The sequence below is a fragment of the Heterodontus francisci genome, chromosome 6 (genome assembly GCF_036365525.1).
Source record: "Heterodontus francisci isolate sHetFra1 chromosome 6, sHetFra1.hap1, whole genome shotgun sequence".
Taxonomy (NCBI): domain Eukaryota; kingdom Metazoa; phylum Chordata; class Chondrichthyes; order Heterodontiformes; family Heterodontidae; genus Heterodontus; species Heterodontus francisci.
Genome location: NC_090376.1, coordinates 122,415,595 through 122,438,730, shown reverse-complemented (window position 1 = coordinate 122,438,730; position 23,136 = coordinate 122,415,595). Strand labels below are relative to the sequence as shown.

Genomic DNA, 23,136 nt, shown 5'->3' with positions numbered 1-23,136 from the left:
CTCTCCCCCAGACTCCCGTCTCTCTCTCTCTCTCCCCCAGACTCCCGTCTCTCTCTCTCTCTCCCCCAGACTCCCGTCTCTCTCTCTCTCTCCCCCAGACTCCCGTCTCTCTCTCTCTCTCCCCCAGACTCCCGTCTCTCTCTCTCTCTCCCCCAGACTCTCGTCTCTCTCTCTCTCTCCCCCAGACTCCCGTCTCTCTCTCTCTCTCTCTCTCTCTCCCAGACTCCCGTCTCTCTCTCTCTCTCCCAGACTCCCGTCTCTCTCTCTCTCTCCCAGACTCCCGTCTCTCTCTCTCTCTCCCAGACTCCCGTCTCTCTCTCTCTCTCCCAGACTCCCGTCTCTCTCTCTCTCTCCCCCAGACTCTCGTCTCTCTCTCTCTCTCCCCCAGACTCCCGTCTCTCTCTCTCTCTCTCTCTCTCTCCCAGACTCCCGTCTCTCTCTCTCTCTCCCAGACTCCCGTCTCTCTCTCTCTCTCCCAGACTCCCGTCTCTCTCTCTCTCTCCCAGACTCCCGTCTCTCTCTCTCTCTCCCAGACTCCCGTCTCTCTCTCTCTCTCCCAGACTCCCGTCTCTCTCTCTCTCTCTCCCAGACTCCCGTCTCTCTCTCTCTCTCTCCCAGACTCCCGTCTCTCTCTCTCTCTCTCCCAGACTCCCGTCTCTCTCTCTCTCTCCCAGACTCCCGTCTCTCTCTCTCTCTCTCCCAGACTCCCGTCTCTCTCTCTCTCTCTCCCAGACTCCCGTCTCTCTCTCTCTCTCTCCCAGACTCCCGTCTCTCTCTCTCTCTCTCCCAGACTCCCGTCTCTCTCTCTCTCTCCCAGACTCCCGTCTCTCTCTCTCTCTCCCAGACTCCCGTCTCTCTCTCTCTCTCCCAGACTCCCGTCTCTCTCTCTCTGGCCGGCTCCCGTCTCTCTCTCTCCCTCTCTCTCTCTGGCCGGCTCCCGTCTCTCTCTCCCTCTCTGGCCGACTCCCGTCTCTCTCTCCCTCTCTCTGGCCGACTCCAGTCTCTCTCTCCCTCTCTCTGGCCGACTCCAGTCTCTCTCTCCCTCTCTCTGGCCGACTCCCGTCTCTCTCTCCCTCTCTCTGGCCGACTCCCGTCTCTCTCTCCCTCTCTCTGGCCGACTCCCGTCTCTCTCTCTCTCTCTCTCTGGCCGACTCCCGTCTTTCTCTCTCTCTCTCTCTGGCCGGCTCCCGTCTCTCCCTCCCTCTCTCTGTCTGGCCGGCTCCCGTCTCTCTCTCCCTCCCTCTCTCTGTCTGGCCGGCTCCCGTCTCTCTCTCTCTCTCCCTCTCTCTGTCTGGCCGGCTCCCGTCTCTCTCTCCCTCTCTCTCTCTCTCTCTCTCCCTGGCCGGCTCCCGTCTCTCTCTCCCTCTCTGGCCGGCTCCCGTCTCTCTCTCTCTCTCTCTCTCTGGCCGAGTCCCGTCTCTCTCTCCCTCTCTCTGGCCGACTCCCGTCTCTCTCTCTCTCCCTCTCTCTGGCCGACTCCCGTCTCTCTCTCTCCCAGACTCCCGTCTCTCTCTCCCTCTCTCTGGCCGACTCCCGTCTCTCCCTCTCTCTGGCCGACTCCCGTCTCTCCCTCTCTCTGGCCGACTCCCGTCTCTCTCTCTCCCTCTCTCTGGCCGACTCCCGTCTCTCTCTCTCCCTCTCTCTGGCCGACTCCCGTCTCTCTCTCTCCCTCTCTCTGGCCGACTCCCGTCTCTCTCTCTCCCTCTCTCTGGCCGACTCCCGTCTCTCTCTCTCTCTCTCTCTCTCTGGCCGACTCCCGTCTCTCTCTCTCTCTCTCTGGCCGACTCCCGTCTCTCTCTCTCTCTCTCTCTCTGGCCGACTCCCGTCTCTCTCTCTCTCTCTCTGGCCGACTCCCGTCTCTCTCTCTCTCTCTCTGGCCGACTCCCGTCTCTCTCTCTCTCTCTCTGGCCGACTCCCGTCTCTCTCTCTCTCTCTCTGGCCGACTCCCGTCTCTCTCTCTCTCTCTCTGGCCGACTCCCGTCTCTCTCTCTCTCTCTCTGGCCGACTCCCGTCTCTCTCTCTCTCTCTCTCTGGCCGACTCCCGTCTCTCTCTCTCTCTCTGGCCGACTCCCGTCTCTCTCTCTCCCTCTCTCTGGCCGACTCCTGTCTCTCTCTCTCCCTCTCTCTGGCCGACTCCTGTCTCTCTCTCTCCCAGACTCCCGTCTCTCTCTCCCTCTCTCTGGCCGACTCCCGTCTCTCTCTCCTTCTCTCTGGCCGACTCCCATCTCTCTCTCTCTCTCCCAGACTCCCGTCTCTCTCTCCGACTCCTATCTCCCTCTCTCCGCGACTCCTGTCTCTCACTCTGTCTCTGCCGACTCCTGTCTCTCTCTCTCTCTCTTCCCCTCCGACCTGGCTCTTGTGCACTTTCTTTCTCTGATCTGGTTCCTGCCTCCCTCTCTCTCTCTCTTTCTCACAGCCAGCATTTTCTTCCTGATTGCCATTCACTAGGTCTTGCTGCAAAGTGCCTCTGTTGGGGTGTGTGCGAGGGTGGGGGGGGGGGGGCCAGGACAGGAGTGAGTTCCAGTCTCGGCTCACACCTCATGAATGGCGAGCTGGTTCTAAGAAAACACCTGGTGCCAATGGAAAACAACCAAGCGTCAGGACCTAAAGCGGGAGAAAACAAAACTGCAGCAGGATTATAGGAACACGCAACAGAAATGAAAAGGCAGCAATTGATCACAGAGTGAACAATTAGAAATCATAATGTTCTCACCTTTACAGCTCTGTCACTATTGGCACAATTGTTAATAATCGCCAGTGACTGCTGGAATCTTGTGCCTCCAATGCCAACCACATCCGCTATTAACTGACTCACTGCGATGATCACCTACAGAAATCAAGACACTCAGATTTCTAACAGAAAAGTAACTCAATGTTCTTAATACACAGAGATAGTAACAGCCCATCTGATCCATGCCATTGTTTCTGCTCCACACAAGCCTCCTCCCATCCATTCTCATCTCACGTTACCAGCATCTCCTTCCATTGCTTTCTTCCTCTTCTGTTTACCAAGTTTCCCTTTAAGTCTGCAGTATAAAAAGGGAGTTCTCCCCGGTGTCCCGGCAAGTATTCATCCCTCAATCAAAAATAACTTTAAAAAACGATTACCTGGTCATTATCATATTGCTGTTTGTGGAAGCTTGTTTTGCACAAATTGGTTGTCATATTTCCTACATAACAACAGTGACTACGCTACAAAAGTACTTCACGGGTTGGGATGTCCGGAGGTCACGAAAGGCTCAATATCAATGAGAGTCTTTCTTTTAAATGCATCTCTGCTATCTGCCTTGACCACTCCATGTGAAAGTCAGTTCCACATTCTCACCATCCATATCACTGGTGTTTGTCCCTCCCTCTGCCGTGTTCCTCAGCTCTGAAATCCTCTCTGCCTCACTGTCTCTCTCCTCTTTTAAGATGTTCTTTAAAAACCTAACACTTTGACCAAGATTTCAGTCAATTGTCCTAATTTCTCCTCTTGTGACTCAGTATTTTTACTGATATCGCTCCTGGTAAGCACCCTGGGACATTTCACTGTGTTTAATCCACTATATAAATGCAAGTTGCCGGAATCTTTCCAAAATTTAGCTTGTTGAAATTCAACACATTACCCACCACCCCCCCCCAACATTGCCAGAATTAAAGTACAAAAACGTTCTCACTTTTCTGGTCAATATATCTCGTTATTATTTCCTATTTGAACTAATCACTGCCAATTTTATAAAAGTGTGATGTTTCTGCAGATGGATTAACAGGTTTAAATATTCATTTACTCCTAAGTTTCTGAAAAGTTCCATCGTCTCCTCCTGAAATAAATTAATACATGACGGAGGGGGTTGGATTTTAACCAATCCCACCAGTAGGGAAACTGACGGGATTGGCTACAATATTGGTTTTACGCTGCACCCGATTTACTCTCCATTCAAGCCAACGAGAAATATTGGACGAGCATAAAATCAGCGTTCCACCCAATCCGGTGGGTTTCCGAGATGGAGAGTTCGGGTAAAATTGGCCCAAAGTTCCTTTGTAACTAGTCAATTGATGGACTTAGGATCTGAAAAACGTTCAGGCACCTAATACCAACATTAAGCTGTTCCGGGTGAAAAACAGCACGGTTATATGACAAGTACAGTCTACTCCACTTAATTTCAATAGTGGTCTCTGAACAGTGAATTTCCTTTTAGTTGGGTTATTTCCATTGCTCAATTCGAATTCTCAAATTCAAATTTTCACTGCAGAAGCAACCTTGTATTATTAATAGACTGTTTCACCTTTCCTTCAACATCCTATAGACTAAAGCTCAAGACTCCACAATGATTGTGTTCTTTGTTCTTATGGCATCTCAAATGGTCAATATGGAGCCAAACTGAATGGGATGGGAATTCTGCACTGAGTCCTTACAGACTGCTGTTGGCCTTTTCCCAACAGCTGCAGTTGGACGTGAGCCCAGGTCACAAAGGTGAAAGAACATTGTGCTCGTGTACCTCGTCACTGTCTCCCTAAATGTTCTTTTTGAAGTGAAACACGGTGTACCGTAATCTTTTTTATAGCTGCAAGATCAAAAACATTACTAATAAAATGAGACAATTAAGTGAACTGCAACCAAAGTGATAGCCATTCGCGGCTGCATAAACCCAGATGGTAATATTAAGGTTTTATTGAAAAGAAACGAGAGAGAAAATTCTGCCAGCAGCTCCCACTGTCTGCTGCATATTCTGACACCAAGAGGACATGCAGGATGTCCCCACCTCACCTGGGCGAGATTCTCACATCCAATCAGATGACATTCAGATCTTGGAGTTACTGGAGCAATACTCAGCCTATCACCCCGCATGATACTGGGGTGTGATATACACTAGCGCAATTTGAGCAGGAGGATGATAACTGCTACAAAGTGAGCAATTTTAAACCTGGATCTTGGCAATTAAAGAGAAGCCTTTCATAACAGAATCTTGTAGAATCAATAGGTTCCTTTCACGAAAGTAGTATAGACTAGTAACAAGAAACTATTCTCACTGGATAATATACATTAATGGCCAAGCAATGCCAACTGAAAATTTTATGATCCCCCAGAACCAAGTTTAACAAAGCATAATGTTCCATTACTTCTAGAAGAGAAACAATTACTTTACAATAACTGCTTAAATCATTCTGGCAGCATTTCCTATCTTGAAAATGATAACGCTAATGAAAATGAAATGAAAATGATAATTCTACGCTAAATAATCTCTTTGAAATTATGTTGTCAAGATGGGGACAGCAAGAATAACATTAGTGATATTAAAGGTTTGAAACATCTACAGAACAGTACAGCACAGAAGGAGGCCATTCAGCCCATCAAGTCTGCACTGGCTCTTTCGAGTCCCATTCCCTCACTCTTTCCCGATATCTCTGCAATTTTTTTCTCCTTCAAGTATTTATCCAATTTCCTTTTGAAAGTTGCTATTGAATCTTTTTTCTCTGGCCTTTCAGGCAATTTCTTCCAAAGCGCTAACCTGTAGGTGAGTTCTCACAAAGGATTTTCTCCGTGTCCACTCAAAGTTGTTCCTCATTAAGAAATAAAGGAGCGTTGACGCATCACTTCGGATCGTGCTCAGTTTAGAATTACAGCACTTCAAAATTTCATAGCACATTGTGGCACACATATCGGCTCGGCCTTCAAAGAATGTGGATGGAAACTGAAAAGTAAAATACCCCAGAAATGGGTGTTTTTTTAAGCAAACGTAGACAAACTTCTGGAACTACAAAAAATAAACACGTTCTAGTAAGAGACGGAAAATATTAAAATGGACGACACTAATACCTTGTAGACAAGGTTCCTCAGAGCTGCAAAAACATACTTCAGGGCTGTTTCCGACTGATTGATTTGGACAAAGCAGAGGAGAACATTGAAAACTTTCTTCATCAGTGGGTTGTGTCCATTGTCAGCAAGCAGCTGACCCTAGAGAGGAAAAGCACATCAAACACAGATTAGCCAGTCAGCTACTGTGAGGATGGCATGGACTGGTCAAAAACATCAACGCATTACAAAGTAATTACAATAGAGGAAAGACCATTCAGACTGACAGGTCCTTGACAGTGTATATGCTCCACACAAACCTCCTCCCATTCTTCTTGGTCATACCCTATTCCTTTCTCACTCGTGTTTAACTAGCTTCCTCTTAAATGCATCTATACTATTCAACTCCTTGAAAATAGATCAAAACCATTCTGCCGTGCATTTCAATTTTTTTTCTCTCTCAAATTTCCAGCTCTCACACTTAGGGATGAATTTTACCGGCCCCTCAATGCCGCGGGTTGTGGTGCGGGGGCCGGTAAAATGCTGCGGGGAGAGGCCCACCTCGACCCACGATGTCAAGAAGGGCCAGCCACATATTACCAGCGGCGGGGGGACCTCGGTGCGGCCCCCCGCCAGCAGGCAGCGGGCCCTTCATCTCCACATTAAAATGAACCCTAATGACATTTAAATGAACTTACCTGCAGGTGGTGGCCGTCCCACGCTGACTTTACAGCCTCCGTTTGGCCTTCGGAACTCCATACGGAGGGGTGCAGGAGCGGGGTAAACACTTTTGGTTGGATGTGGGGATGGTGGGAAGGGGTTGAAGGGCAAAAGACTGAAGGTTGGGGGGCGAACGTTCGGGTGTTTGAAAAAAACAATTTGGGCAATGGAATGACTATTGGGGGGTTGGGGAGGGGCCTCCACCAAAATTTTTTTTATTTAATAAAGTCTAACAATGATACTGCTTTATATATTAAAATTAAGCTGAAGGGCTTAAAGCCCTTTAAAAATGGCACTGGCGCCTTCGTGGTGGCGCTGGGCGCCATTGCTGGGGACGCAGCAGCCCCCCCCTTACGTCATTGGGGGTGGCTGCTCCGCCCCCTCTATTTAAAATGGGACAGCGCATCTGCGCGGGATGCACACTGTTTTTAGAGTGTGCCGCTACGAACTGCGGCACACTCGTAAAATTCAGCCCTTATTCTTTTTAAATCCCAAACACGGATTTCCTATTTTTAAAAAAATGCAAATTGGCATTTCAATCCAGTCTTCCTTCAAATCAAAACCTGAATTGACCTCAGCACAAGTGATCTTTTATGTTTTCAGAACCCGAAGTTAACAAAGGGGAAGCTGGATAAATGCATGAGAGTGAATGGAATAGAAGGATTTGCTGATAGGGTGAGAGGAGAGGGGTGGGAGGAGGCTCGTGTGGAGCATAAACACTGACATGGACCAGTTGGGCTCAATGGTCTGTTTCTGTGCTGCAATTTCTATGTAACGGTGTTAAGATTAAGTGTGAGGATTGGTACATGGGGCTTGTATCCCTGCACGGTTAGCAGGGGAAACTGAAAAGTACAAAAAAAAACATTCCAAATGAACAAACTGACATTCGTGACATTTGAATAACAAATACCTTAAAAACATGTGTGAATAAAGCCATCATATCCAGAACAGTGAGACACACTTCTGTCGCGATGTTGGCCTCGATGAGTGACTGATGAAGAACATCGGCGTCAGAATGGCCGTAGCCTAATTAAAGATAGCAAGATTGTTGTTACCACACTTGCCATCATTCAGTACCACTGGCCCAACTAAAACATATCACCAATAAATAAAGGTGTTATACCTTAAAATTAAGCGACCAGGTGTTAACTCAAAATAAGATTGCTGCTTGTACGAATCTGTTAATTTGACTGAGCTTTACTTTCGATGCTGAATCCAAGTACCTGGGAGAGGTATCGTCACCTTACATACATATCAAGTCTACAGCACAAAAGAGGGTGCAGGAACAGAAACACCCGGGGGTATATGTGCACAAATTGTTGAAGCTGGCAGGGTAGATTGAGAAAAGTATCCAGGATCCCAGGCAGGACAAAATCGGAAAAGGCATCCATAATCCTGGGCTTTATAACTAGAGTACAAAAGCAAGGAAGTTCTGATGAACCTTTATAAAACACTGGTTCGGGTCCAACTGGAATATTGTGTCCAATTCTGGGCACCAAAATTTAGGAAGGATGTGAAGGCATTAGAGATTGTGATGAGTCATTTATGGAATAGAAGGAGGCCATTCGGCCCATTGAGTCCATGCCAGCTGTAGTGTTGACTGATCAGTTTGATTGCTTAAACCTCCGGGTGGAGCTAGAGAGAAGTGGAATTGTGGGAGATTTTTGGAACTTCCGAGAGACATATTGAAGCCATCTCACAGACACAGGCTGCTGTTAAGACATGTGCTCCAATCTGTAAGATCTTTTAATGTTAATGTGCTTTAAATAAACTAAGAACATAAGAAATAGGAGCAGAAGTAGACCGTATGTTCCATCGAGCCTGCTCCGCCATTCAATACGATCATGGCTGATCTTGGGCTTCAATTCCACTTTCCTGCCCGCTCCCCATATCCCTTGATTCGCTGCGAGACCAAAAATCTATTTATCCCAGCCTTAAATGTATTCAATGATGGAGCATCCACAACCCTCTGGGGTAGAGAATTCCAAAGATTCACATCCCTTTGAGTGAAGTAATTTCTCCTCATCTCAGTCCTGAATGACTGACCCCTTATCCTGAGACTGTGTCCCCGTGTTCTAGATTCCCTGACCAGTCAAAACAATCTCTCAGTGTCTACCCTTTCAAGCCCTTTCAGAACCTTTTCAGGTCAGTGACCCTTCATCAGGACATGATGAAAGGTCACTGACCTGAAACGTTAACTCTGCTTCTCTCTCCACAGATGCTGCCAGACCTGCTGAGTATTTCCAGCATTTCTTGATTTTATTTCAGAATTCCAGCATCCGCAGTACTTTGCTTTTATTTGATCCTTTCAGAATCTTGTATGTCTCAATTAGATCGCCTCTCATTCTTCTGAACTCCAGAGAATACAGGTCCAATTTACTCAGCCTCTCATCATAGGACAACCCCCTCATCCCAGGGAGCAATTTAGTAAATCTTCACTGCACAGCCTCCAGTGCAAGGATATCCTTTCTTAAATGCGGAGACCAAAACTGCACACAGTATTCCAGGTGTGGTCTCACCAAAGCCCTGTACAATTTTAGTAAGGCTTCTTTATTCCTGTACTCCAATCCCCTTGCAATAAAGGCCCACATGCCATTTACTTTCCTAATAGCTTGCTGCAACTGCATGTTAACTTTGTGCGTTCTTTGTACGAGTATCCCCAAGTCTCTCTGAATAACAACACTTACCAGTTTCACATCTTTTAAGAAATATTCTGCTTTTCTAATTTTACGACTAAAGTGAACAACTTCACACTTCCCTACATTATACTCCATTTGCCATCTTGTTGTCCACCCACTTAACCTGTCTATATCTCTTTGCAACCTCTCTACATCCTCTCCGTCAAACAGGATCTCCCTTTAGTAAAACCATGTTGACTTGTTCTAATCATACTGTGCTTTTCCAAGTGCAATGTTAAGAGTTCTTTAATCATAGTTTCCAGAAGATTCCCAACGACTGATGTTAGGCTACCTGGCCTATAGTTCCTTGTTTTCTCTCTACCTCCTTTCTTGAAAAGTGGTGTAACATTTGCCAACTTCTGATCTGACGAGACCATTCCTGAATCTAAGGAATTCTGGAAAATCATAGCCAGTGCATCCACTATGTCTGCAGCTATCTCTTTTAGAACCCAAGGGTGTAGGTCATCTGGTGCCAGGGACTTGTCAGATTTTAGTCCCTCAAGTTTCTCCAATACTTTTTCTCGGCTGATATCAATTTCCTTAATTTCCTCACTCTTTTTAGCCCCTAGGTTACTGCCAATTTCTAGAATGGAACTTGTGTCTTCTACTGTGAAGACAGATACAAAATATTTGTTCAATGCCTCTGCCATTTCCTCATTGCCCATGATAATTTCTCCTGTCTCTGCCTCTAAGGGACCAACGTCTACTTTAGCTACTCTCTTCCTTTTTATGTACTTATAAAAGCTCTTACCATATGTTTTTATATTGCTGGCTAGTTTACTCTCATATTCTGTTTTTTCCCTTTTTACCTACTTTTTGGTGGCTCTTTGCTGGTTTCTAAAACACTCACAATCCTCAGACTTGTTACTATTTTTTGCAACATTGTAAGCCTCTTCTTTTAGTCTAAAACTCTCTTTAGCTTCCTGAGTGAGCGACAGATGGAACTTTCTTGATGAGTTTTTGTTTTTGAACGGAATGTACTTTTGTTGGAACCCTTTGAATTGTTTCTTTCAATGTTTGCCACTGTTCATTTACTGCCATACCTTCCAGTCTATTTACCCAATTAACTTTAGCCAGTTCTCCCCTCATACCTTCATAACTGACTTTGTTTAAGTTCAAGATTCTTGTTTGTGATTTGAAAGTGACACATTTCAATTTAACATGAAATTCAATGGTATTATGATCACTATTTCCCGTGGATCTTTTACTATGACATTGCTTATTAACCCTGCTTCGTTACATAATACGAGATCTAAGATAGCTTTATCCTGGTTCTACAACGTATTGCTCCAAGAAACCTTCACAAAAGCATTCTACAGATTCATCTTCTAGATCACTGTTGCCAATTTGATTGTCCCAGTCTATATGCAGATTGAAATCGCCAACAATTAATACGCTACCTTTTTTACATGCTCCAATAATTTCCCGTTTAATGTTCTGTCCGATAATATATCTACTATTAGAAGGCCTGTAAACTACTCCCACCAGTGTTCTCTGACTCCTGCTATTCTTGATTTCCACCCAAACTGATTCTACTTCATGATCTTTTGACGCCAAGTCCCTTCTTATTAATGTCCTAATGCCATCCTTTACTATCAGAGATAGTTGGTTATTTAACACAGTGTGATATCTACATTGCTCAGAGTTAATTCGGATATCGAAATTAAACCCAGTGTAAACATAACACTGGCTCTTTGCAGAGCAATCCAGTTAGTCACTTCCCCGCTCAATCCCCGTAGCTCTGCAAGTTCATTTCCTTCAAGTAACCATCAAAGTTCCTTTTGAAATCATTGATCGTCTCGGCTTCCACCACCCTCATGGGCAGCGAGTTCCAGGTCATTACCACTCGCTGAGTAAAAAAGTTTTTTCTCACATTCCCCCTGCATCTCGAGCCCAAAACTTTCAATCTGTGTCACTTAGTCCTAGTACCATCAATTAATGGGCACAGTTTTCCCTTGTCAGGGGGCAGAAAAGATTTAGAAGAATGGTTCCAGGGATGGGGATCTTCAGATACGTGGATAGATTGGAGAAGCTGGGGCTGTTCTCCTTTGTGAAGAGAAGATTGAAAGGAGATTTGATAGAGGTGTTCAAGATCATGAGGGGTCTAGACAGAATAGATAGAGAGAAACTGTCCCATTGGTGGAAGGACCATTAACCAGAAGACACCGATTTAAGCTGATTGGCAAAAGAACCAAAGGCGACGTGAGGAGAAACTATTTTTTACACAGCAAGTGGTTAGGATCTGCCTGACAGTGTGGTGGAGGCAGATTCAATCATGGTTTTCAAAAGGGAATTGGATAATTATCTGAAGAGAAAATATCTGCAGGGTTACAGGAAAAGGGCAGGGGAGTGGGACTAGCTAAATTGCTCTTACAGAGAGCCGTCAACAGGCTGAATGGTCTTCCGCACTGTAACCATTCTATGATTCTATTCATTCCACAGTGACAGGCCATTCGACCCAACTAATCTATGCTGGTGTTTCTCCTCTGCATGAGCCTCCTTCCCCCCCACCCCATCAGCATAACCTTCTATTTCGGTCTGCCTCTTGTACTTATCAAACGTCCCCTTAAATGCATCTATGCTATTCACCTCAACCATTCCCTGTGGTAGTGAGTTCCACATTCTTACCACTCAGTGGGTAAAGATGTTGCCACAAATCACTTATTGGATTTATTAGTGACTATCTTTTATTCGTGGCCTCTAGTCTTGGTCTCACCCACATCTCCACGTCTATCCTATCAAACCCTTTCATAATTTTAAAGACCTCAATCAGGTCATTTCCCAGCTTTCTCTTTTATACAGAAAGGAACCCCAGCCTGTTCAATCTTTCCAGATCAGTTTCTACTCTCAAGTCTGGTATCATCTTATCAATCCTTTTTGCACCTTGTCCAGTGTCTCTACGTCCTTTCTGGAATGATGTTATGCTGCATAGACTTTAGAATAATGGACCCTCAATGGATTATTAAGACACTTTGTGCTATACATACATCAACTAATGGCCTTCTCTAAAACAGTATCCAAGTATCACCATTTGACTGCTTTCTTTTTCCCTCCTTGAGTCAGAAATGGACTGTAAAGAGATATCAATTTATATGGGAACTGTATTTTCCTAGAAAGACTAGATGCAGCCAAGTAAGTGAGGTGGACACTTAGAATGAGGCACGTATATTTCCAAGAATGAAGGCTTTGTCAAATTTGTATACATTCTCTGGAATTCCCTCCATGAACCTATCTGCCTCTCTATCTCTCTCTCCTCCTTTAAGATACTCCTTAAAACCAATCTCTTGCCACCTGATCTACTATCTTCCTATGTGGTTCGGAGTCAAATTTTGCTTGATAGTGCTCCTTTTAAGTGCTTTGGGATGTTTTACTACGTTAATTTTTTAGTTTAGTTTAGAGATACAGCACTGAAACAGGCCCTTCGGCCCACCGAGTCTGTGCCGACCATCAACCACCCATTTATACTAATCCTACACTAATCCCATATTCCTACCGCATCCCCACCTGTCCCTATATTTCCCTACCACCTAGCTATACTAGGGGCAATTTATAATGGCCAATTAACCTATCAACCTGCAAGTCTTTGGCATGTGGGAGGAAACCGGAGCATCCGGAGGAAACCCACGCAGACACAGGGAGAACTTGCAAACTCCACACAGGCAGTACCCAGAATTGAACCCGGGTTAAAGGCACTATATAAATGCAAGTTGTTGTTACAAATATAGATCCACTGATCTCAAAATATGCAAATTTCTGACTTCCTTCAAATATTCAATAAATGTGGAAAGTATTAATAAATTTTAAAGAACACACCAAATATCTGTGAATCGCAATTTTCCACAGTATGAGAATCAGCTGCACTAATTCTCAGTCATTAAGAGTGGCTGCTCGATTACACTGCTTTCTCGAGCTGAATTTCTTACTGCTTATTGACTGATTATGACTGACGGCCCAAGTGGCCCCATTTCTGAGACAAGGAATTCATCAATTGGGGCAGCATTTGATTGGTGTAATTTGGAGATTTTGGAATCAGTGTACATATCTGTAAGAAAAACAAGAAATGCTGGAATCACTCAGCAGGTCTGGCAGCATCTGTGGAAAGAGAAGCAGAGTTAACGTTTCGGGTCAGTGACCCTTCTTCGGAACTGACAAATATTAGAAAAGTCACAGATTATAAACAAGTAAGGTGGGGGTTGGGCAAGAGATAACAAAGGAGAAGGTGCAGATTGGACCAGGCCACATAGCTGACCAAAAGGTCACGGAGAAAAGGCAAACAATATGTTAATGGTGTGTTGAAAGACAAAGCATTAGTACAGATTAGGTGTGAATATACTGAATATTGAACAGCAGCAAGTGCAAACCTGAAGAAAAACCTGAAAAAAACAGTGGGTAAGCAAACTGAACAAACCAAGATGAAATGAAATAAATGCAAAAAAAGATTGTAAAAAATGTAAAAAGGAATGTAAAAAAAAAAGGGAAGAAAAAATAACTAAAAATGAAAGTAAAATGGGGGGCTGTCATGCTCTGAAATTATTGAACTCAATGTTCAGTCCGGCAGGCTGTAGTGTGCCTAATCGGTAGATGAGATGCTGTTCCTCGAGCTTGCGTTGATGTTCACTGGAACACTGCAGCAATCCCAGGACAGAGATGTGAGCATGAGAGCAGGGGGGAGTGTTGAAATGGCAAGCAACCGGAAGCTCAGGGTCCTGCTTGCGGACTGAGCGGAGATGTTCCGCAAAGCGGTCACCCAGTCTGCGCTTGGTCTCCCCAATGTAGAGGAGACCACACTGTGAGCAGCGAATACAGTATACTACATTGAAAGAAGTACAAGTAAATCGCTGCTTCACCTGAAAGGAGTGTTTGGGGCCTGGGATAGTGAGGAGAGAGGAGGTAAATGGGCAGGTATTACACCTCCTGCGATTGCAGGGGAAGGTGCCCGCCCTGGGACGGGGACGAGGTGGTGGGGGTAATGGAGGAGTGGACCAGGGTGTCGCGGAGGGAACGATCCCTTCGGAATGCTGACAGGGGAAGGGAGGGGAAGATGCGACTGGTAGTGGCATCACGCTGGAGGTGGCGAAAATGGCGGAGGATGATCCTTTGGATATGGAGGCTGGTGGGATGAAAAGTGAGGACAAGGGGAACCCTGTCACGGTTCTGGGAGGGCGGGGAAGGGGTGAGGGTAGAGGTGCGGGGAATGGGTCGGACACGGTTGGGGGCCCTGTCAACCACAGTGGGGGGAAATCCTCGGTTGAGGAAAAAGGAGGTCATATCAGAAGCACCGTCATGGAAGGTAGCATCATCAGAGCAGATGCGTCGGAGACGGAGAAACTGGGAGAATGGAATGGAGTCCTTACAGGAGGTAGGGTGTGAAGAAGTGTAGTCGAGGTAGCTGTGGGAGTCGGTGGGCTTATAATGGATATTGGTAGACAACCTATCCCCAGAGATGGAGACAGAGAAGTCGAGGAAGGGAAGGGAAGTGTCAGAGATGGACCATGTCTGTAAGTGTGGCTTTCTTTTGGAGGTTTGAAAAGAAATTGAAGAAAAAGAATAGGATAAAAGTAGGTCTCGATGAAACAGAGGAGCTCACTACAGCATTAGCATTTGTAGGATTAGCATCAACGAGTGGCAGCTACACTTGTGTTCTTGGACATCACAAGAGTTTAGTGTGCACCAGTGCGGCTCACTAGGCTGTCATACATGGTCTCCAAAGTCCAAACCCTAACAGAGGTAAAAATTTACAGAGATTAGCAGTAGGCCATTCAACCCCTTCATCTGTTCGGCAATTCAACTAAATCATAGCAGATCTGTATCTTAACTCCATCTACTCGCCTTGGGTTCATGCCCCTTAACACTCTTGCCCAACAAAAATCCATCAATCTCAGTTTGGAAATTTTCAATTGACCCAAAGCCTCGACAGATTTCTGGGATAGAATTTTCTGGATTTCCACTACCCTTTCTGTGAAGACGTTCTTCCTGACATCACCCCTGAATGGCCTAGCTCTAAGTTTTTTTTTTAAAGAGTTATGTCCCCTTGTTCTGAACTCCCTCTCCAAAAGAAAAAGTTTTCATGGACTCCTATCAAGTCCATTAATCATTTAACATACCTTCATCTTAAATTTAACATGTACATGCTCGGTGCAGATAGAATCTGGCTTTACGATCAAACAGCACAACACCGCTTACTGTAAGGACTCGTGTCTAACCACCACTGGAGTATAATGTGGGAAAGTGTCAGCTTATCCACTTTGACGGGATTAAGAGAAAAGCAAATTATTGTTTAAATGGAGCGACCACAGAATGCCGCAGTGCAGAGGGATCTGGGTCCCCTCGTACATGAATCACAAAAAGTCAGCATGTAGGTACAGCAAGTAATTAGTAAGGGGGATGGAGTATAAAAGTAGAGAAGTCTTGCTACATCTGTGCAGGGCATTGGTGAGACCGTACCTAAAGTACAGTGTACAGTTTTGGTCTCTTTATTTAAGGAGGGTTATACTTGCATTGGAGGCAGTTCAGAGAAAGTTCACTAGGTTATTTCTGAGCTGGAAGGGTTGTCTACTGAATAAAGGTTGAGCAGGTTGGGCCTATACACACTGGAGTTTAGAAGAATGAGAGATGATCTGATTGAAACATAAGGGGGTTTGACAGGGTAGATGCTGAAAGGATGTTTCCCCTCGCGGAGGAGTCGAGAACTAGAGGGCATTGTTACAAAGTAAGGGGACTATAGGGGAGGCAAGTGTTATGGGGAACAGGCAAGAATGGGGAGTTAAGGCCAAGACCAGATCAACCATGATCTTATCGAATGGTGGAGCAAGCTCGAGGGGCCGGACGGCCTACTTCTGCTCCTATTTAAGCAAGATACTGGTGGATGGCCTGTATTTATATAATCAGCAGCATTAGGAGAAAATAAGGGAGTTTAAACAAGTAGAAAACAATTATTATTTCTAATCTGATCTTTCCCAGTGTAAAAAGAACCACTCAAAACTCCCGCCTTGTAGAATTAAATCATTACGCAAATCAAATAAGTTTGCCTGAAATTTACACATCCTCTTGAAAGAGCACGTAAATTGTAACAAAAAGATGCCAGTTACATAGCAAAGCATAGGATATATGGCACAGACACAGGCCATTCGGTCCAACCAGTCCATGCCAGCATTTATGCTGCCTTCGAGCCTCCTCCCATCTTTCCTCATCTAAATCTATCAGCATAACCCTCTGTTCCCTTCTCCCTTATAGGTTTGTCTAGCTTCCCCTTATATACTATTCAACTCAACCACTCCCTGTGGTAGCGAGATTCACATTCTCACTAATCTCTGGGTAACAAAGTTTCTCCTAAATTCCCGATTGGATTTCTTGGTGACTATCTTATATTGATGGCCTCTAGTTCTGTTCTTCCCCAAAAGTGGAAACATTCTCTCTGCATCCACTCAATCAAAACCTTCCATAATTTTAAAGATCTCCATTCGGTCACCCATCAGCCTTCCCTTTTCAAGAGAAAAGAGACCCAGCTTGTTCATCCTTCCCTAATATCTGTATCCACAGTTGATATTTGCATGAAATAATCTCGATCAGAGTTTCCTAAACTGGGAGGTGCAAAGTATAAACTAGCTGGAGCTCGGCAACAGGTAACGGCTGCAATGTGCGTTTTTTCCATTGGTGGCGCTCTGACCCTCTCTCAACTCTTTTGCACCGATTCCCAACTCTCCAAAAACGTATTGAAATCCCATTGCCTTGCAACCAATTCCAGCTCACAGACATTTTCAGTACTTAACTGAAAGGAACACATTTAAAATGCTCATACTAGTCCTCTAGTCTGTACCTCGGTGCACTGTCACTGGAACTGTTCAAGAGCCCTGGGTTCCCAATGGGACCTTGAATCCCAGGGATGTTTATAGAGCATGAATAAATAACCCTCTTGTTAAAACTTGTCATGACCTCTAAAACGTCTCTATAACTCAGTGCACTGCAACTTTCTCCGAAGTTTATTTTACCTTGTGTGAGTTTCCTGTTGTTGTTGGCTTGAAATTAATAATGGTTTTCAGGCTACAGTTCAAAAGTATATTGTTGATTGTAAAGAGCTTTGGGATGTCCTGAGGTCGTGAAAGGCTCCATATAAATGCAAGTTTTTTCTTTCATTTTTATGTTTGAACACAAAGAATTAAACTGATATTTTACCTCCTTCAAAGCAACCCATGATTCACTGCTCCTTGTCTCAACAATCCACATCTAGCTCCGACTGCAGAGACCTGTCCAATGGGCTTGTATTCCTGTCCCCAGACTGGAGAGGAGAGACCCCGAGCTTCTAGTTGCATGTCATTTTAATTTTCTGCCCCACTCCTATTCTGACCTCTCTGTCCTCGGCTTCCCACGCTATTCCAATGAAGCTCAACGTAAGCTCAAGGAACAGCACCTTGTCTTTCAATTAGGCACTTTACAGCCTTTAGGACTCACTGAATTCAACAATTTCACATTATCACCAGTGTTCACATTTCTTTCTCTTTTTCTGTTTTCTTTAGCTTTTGGGTGGCAGCTGTTGGTGATCCTGCTTTTCTCATTTATATCTCCTCTAGAATCTTAAAAGCAAAATACTGCGGATGCTGGAAATCTGAAATAAGAACAAGAAATGCTGGATGCTTCTCTCTCCACAAATGCTGCCAAACTTGCTGAGTATTTCCAGCATTTCTTGTTTTTATTTCCTCTAGAACCATCTTTGGTTTCTTCACTTGTCCCATTATCACCCCCTTTTGCTTTGCACCATCATCCCTTTTGTCATTTAATCTTTCCTGCCTTCCACCCAATCATAGACCTTCCTTATTGTTCTTTCCTCCCCTGTCCTACTTTCCACACCCGCCTTAAAACCAGTTCTACATCCTTAAATATTCCCAGTTCTGATGAAAAGTCATCGACCTGAACCATTAACTCTGTTTCTCTCTCCCCAGATGCTGCCAGACCCGCTGAGCATTTCTAGCATTCTCTGTTTTTATAGGAGAGGGCAGAGCTGTGGTTTGCCTTTCAGTCTTCCGCTGTCACACGAGAAATTCCTCAGCTCTGTTTCCCAGTTCAATGGCGTTACCTCACCAGGAGTTAGCAGAAATCCCAGTGTTCAGGCATTACTGGATGGGTTGGATGTTTCTGCTGCAGTTTCAGCAAAGTAACAGCCAGCAAAGCTTGCGAGCAGATTCAAAGAATTTCTCAGCCACCTAGTTCATATGGTACGACTGGATTGTGGGTTAAGGCTCAAAAGCGTTAAAGAGAGCAGAATTAACCCAGTTAGAAACGACACAATGCCTGAAGCGTTCTGAATTAACAGCTAGAAATCCCCAACATTAATTACGCAAAAATTACTGTTTCTTAGAAAGAGAGGGTGTGCGCATGGGACACGGATCTCCAAAAGGAGCGACAGTACAAAAAAAAGTTTGGGAACCTCTGTCGAACAAAGATCAGAATCGTAGTAATGACAAACCAGTGACGTAACCTTGCTTTGTCTTACCATTGTCGACAGAAATTCCAAGCACACTGGACAGCTTTCTTACACTGAAAGCAGAGATAAGGTCATTTTATTACTAATTTCTTGTTACCAGCACACAGTCTTTACATGGACCCACATTCCTTTTGACTTAAAAAAAAAAGTCTGATCAGAACATGGTAAACAGCACAAATTCCTTCCCCAGTTTGTGTATATTGAATAAAATATCATAAAGGCCACCAATATTCAATCTGATGAGCCTCAGTCATTTTAAAAGGAGTGGAACTTGATTATCTGAATGACATTTTAATTCAAAACATCAACCTTTCACAGAACTTATACAGTCTGTTAACAGTTTTAATGTAATTATATCTATATCGACCAAATTATTTACATTTAGGGAAAACAATTAACCTTGTGCACAAGAAAACTGAATAATAAATGTATATTATGAACCTTAACCTAAAACAATCCGTCATGCAGTGATATCACATGACTATCTGTCACAGTAACATGTACCCAAATCAAGGTTTCGATTCTAAATTACAGCCATAAGTATAGAATGAAAAGATTTTTATGCAGGAGTGATAACCCTTTGCAATATATCCTTTGCCCATAGACACATCACAGAAAGAGGATGTTCATCCCATGTTGGAGGTTTGAGAGAGGATAGCAGAAACTAATCCCACTTGCCCATTGATGAAAGGTCACTGACCTGAAACGTTCGCTCCGTTTCTCTCTGTACAGATGCTGCCAGACCTGCTGGGTATTTCTGGCACTTTCTGTTCTCATCTCAACTAATCCCACTTGCCCATCTGTCTCCAACAAAGCCCTATATCTGCCCTTGCTCCAAATACCCACTCTTTACTTCAGGTACGACAGTCTCCACCTTGACTATTGCCCGTGACATGGGGCAGTAGATTCTGCACTCTACCAACTCACTCATTTTCACTTTCACATTTGTAAAACTGGTCACCAAGTATTCATTTCATATACATATCCTCAACATAGTAATGTCAGCTGTGGCTCAGTGGGGAGCACTTTTGCATCAGAGTCAGAAGGTTGTGGGTTCAAGTCCCACTCCAGTCCAATAATCTAGGCTGATAATCCCAGTGCACTACTGAGGGAGTGCTACACTGTCAGAGATGCTGTCTTTTGGATAAGAACTTAAACTGAGGCCCTGTCTGTCCTCTCGGCTGGACATAAAGGATCTCATGACACTATTTCAATGAAGAACAGAAGGGTTCTCCCTGGTGTCCAGGCCAATATTTATCCCTCAATCAACATCACAAAAATAGATGATCTGGTCAATAGCACATTACTGTTTGTGGGAGCTTGCTGTGCGCGAACTGCCACATTTCCTACATCGCAACAGTGACCACGCTTCAAAAGTACTTCATTAGCTGTAAAGCACTTTGGGATAAAAACAAAAAGTGCTGGAAATACTCAGCAGGTCAGGCAGCATCTGTGGAGAGAGAAGTAGAGTTAACGTTTCAGGTCTGTGACCTCTCAGCAGTTCTGGTCAGAGGGCCAGCAGTTCAGCAGCGCCACCGCTAGCAGTGGCCATTGCTGAGGCTGTAGTTTCAGGGAGAGGGCACCTCATGTATGTGGGGTTGCCGGACGCAGGCAGGCAGGCTCTGCCGATCTTGGGGGGTGGGAGGTGGGGGTAAGGACGGAGGGATGCAAGAGGGAGGGTCTCTGAGTGCCGGCAGCACTGTTGCTACAAGGGTGGCCATCACTGCTGGGGGGCCCCTCTATGGTCCATGGAGTGCCCATGAAGGAGGGCCCACCACCCCACCCACCAACCCCAGAGCCCACAGAGTTTCACTGGACCATGTAGAGGTGGGGTGGCCTTTAATTAGCCTCCCAGTGGGGGGCCAATCTGCTCTCTTTCCCACCGCTGGCACAATGGCATGGCAGCGGGAGGACACAGGCACCCCGTCCGACACTTTCCCACGCCATTTTCCCAGCCTTGCTGACTCCCAACTCCTCCCCAAAGGGCCCCGAAAATTCCGGCCCATGGGTTCAAACTGCAACAGTTCAGGCCAGAATCGGAATTTATTTTTAAAAAAATGAAAACCAACTCATCCTGTCATGCTTCCGACTTCCACAAACTTTCTGCCCTGCTCACATTGGCAAGAAGATCATTCTAATTATTCTTCCAATCACAATTTAAAAGTAAGAGGTCAGGAAGACATCATACGTCCTGGGCGAACCTGCTTTCATTTACAATTATACATGCTGCCCAGTAGTCCTTTCAAATGACTGTTCATGATGACAGTGGGGCATCCCATATGTACCACATTAGTTAGACATTTCCCTCCTCACCCTTCAGCACACAAATTATTTGCCCTGTAAATTGCTGGGAGTGTGAGAGATAATGGTGTGATGAGGGGCAGTGGGGCATCGGGGACCTCAGTGATCAATGGGACCATCTCCTTAACCAATGAGATTTAAGGATGTGCAACGTTAATAACCCGCACTTGTGGAAATTTTCCACACAAACCTAAATGTACGAGGGCAAGTCTGACTGACAACAGACACTGTTAGGTGCCCTGTTGCTGAAAAGGCTATCCCAGTAGCACTTCTGTTCGATAAGACTCTTTATATATACATCTAAATTGAAACTTTGTATTTTGGGTACACTTTTCCAGCCAGGCCAAATAATACTCGATACAGTCCATTGTCATCACTGCCTGTTAGATTTCCCCATGAAAGATTTCAAAATACAGTTGAAATGGTGAACAATTGAGTTTGCAAGTTCTCCCTGTGACCGTGTGGGTTTCCTCCGGGTGCTCCGGTTTCCTCCCACAACCAAAAGACTTGCAGGTTGATGGGTAAATTGGCCATTGTAAATTGCCCCTAGTGTAGGTAGGTGGTGGGAGAATGGTGGGAATGTGGTAGGTAATATGTGATTAATGTAGGATTATTATAAATGGGTGGTTGTTGGTTGGCACAGACTCGGTGGGCCGAAGGGCCTATTTCAGTGCTGTATCACTCTAAAAAAAAAATTACCTGTGTTTTGAAACGAAGCACGTGGTTCAAGGTACAGACGCCTGTAAAAAAAAGAACTAATTCTGGGACAGAATTGCAAATTTTAATCTTACAAATTGCCTGGGTCCTGTTATCCTTTCTCCCAATATGGAGGGCTTTGGTAGAATGGACAGGGAGCAACTGTTTGCACTGGTAAAGGGGTCAGTAATCAGAGGACAGACAGATTTAAGGTAATTTGCAAAAGAACCTGGGGTCAGATGCGGAGAATTTTTTTTTGCTAAAATGCAGTGAGTTATAGCAATCAGGAACGCACTGCCTGAAAGGGCGGTGGAGGCAGATCAACAGTAACTTTCAAAAGGGAATTGGATAAATACTTGTAGGAGAAAATGTGCAGGGCTATGGGAAAAGAGCAGGGGGAGTGGGAATAATTGGATAGCTCTTTCAAAGGGCCGCACAGCCTCCTTCTGTGCTCCAAGATTCTATGAATATGATGAGGTTTAAACAGCAAATAAGCATATCAAATCTGCTTTGCAAAAATATACTGAGGGGCCAGTAACCAATTTGCAGTGCTGCTTAGGCAATATTAATAAACAGCTTTAACTACAATATCTAATCTTTGGAAGAAATAAAACTTCATTAATACGTATTAATCAGGATATATAAATGGCATTTTACAAAGTGTCATAGGTTATGATACGAATCTGCAAAAGGTTGTAAATAATCAGGTTCCACTTAAAACATCAAACCAATCTTTTCCCAATTTCCTCTGGTGTATATTGTTTCAGCTAATGAGGAATGTGGAACTCCATAACTGTGCTCTGGCGGTGGTTTGCATAGTCAGGATGAGGGAGGACTGCATTTTTATCTGTGATCCTAAGTTCACTGATAAAGGCACCCTTGAGGCTACAAGACTTACTGTGGTTAAAAGTGCAAGAGTTATCCAAGCTGCTGAGTTGCTGCAATCTGGCATGCATCATTCCTGCTCTACTGCGAGAAACAGGCAGTGTTTGAGATTTCTTTTCATGTGAAATACTGATGGGTCCTAACCCCTCTTGGTTCCTGCAAGATGGGGAAATGGGACAGAGCAAAGGTTAATGTCAGCACACTGCAAAAGCCAAGTGTTAGTAAAGCAGTTGTTACTTCATTGCGTGTCTACCAGAAGCTAAACGGATTAGTTTAACAACGCTTCCTATTTTAACTACTTCATGCCCAAAAACACGATTTTTAATTTTAAAAATGTAGCCATTTAAAATGGCGATGCTTGCGCTGGTCAGTTTTCCAAAAAGCATGGAATTTTTGGAAGGGGCGTTTCTTACAATTAAAAACCCAATAGGACTACAAGAACAAATTTTACAGATTCATCTTCACTATATGCTCAACTCCACGAAAGTGCACGAAGAAATATGAAGCTATAAAGGTCACAGCAAGCGAGCACCAGCAAGGAAGCATGTTTTCTAGCGAGTGTTAGTGAGACAACAGCAACATTTAAAGAAAAAAAAATGAAA

At 44.6% G+C, this 23,136-nt stretch overlaps 1 protein-coding gene across 10 annotated transcripts in view; it reads right to left on the bottom strand.

The window, feature by feature from the left end:
* LOC137371521 (dedicator of cytokinesis protein 9-like) overlaps nucleotides 1-23,136 on the bottom strand; it is a 291,071-nt gene that overhangs the window by 48,797 nt on the left and 219,138 nt on the right. For 6 of the 10 annotated variants that reach the window (XR_010975239.1, XR_010975240.1, XR_010975241.1 and 3 more), the window contains exons 38-42: nucleotides 22,548-22,690; nucleotides 7,407-7,522; nucleotides 5,801-5,938; nucleotides 5,493-5,675; nucleotides 2,714-2,827 (exon numbers count right to left, since the gene is read on the bottom strand). Coding sequence is in view for 7 of the 10 variants with exons in the window: in XM_068034244.1 (XP_067890345.1) it covers nucleotides 2,714-2,827; nucleotides 5,493-5,675; nucleotides 5,801-5,938; nucleotides 7,407-7,522; nucleotides 22,548-22,690 (694 nt within the window). In the remaining 3 variants the exon portion in view is untranslated. Of the gene's footprint in view, nucleotides 1-2,713; nucleotides 2,828-5,492; nucleotides 5,676-5,800; nucleotides 5,939-7,406; nucleotides 7,523-18,661; nucleotides 18,706-22,547; nucleotides 22,691-23,136 lie in introns of all 10 variants that reach the window. The other 4 variants (XM_068034249.1, XM_068034246.1, XM_068034248.1 and 1 more) reach the window with 2 other exon arrangements.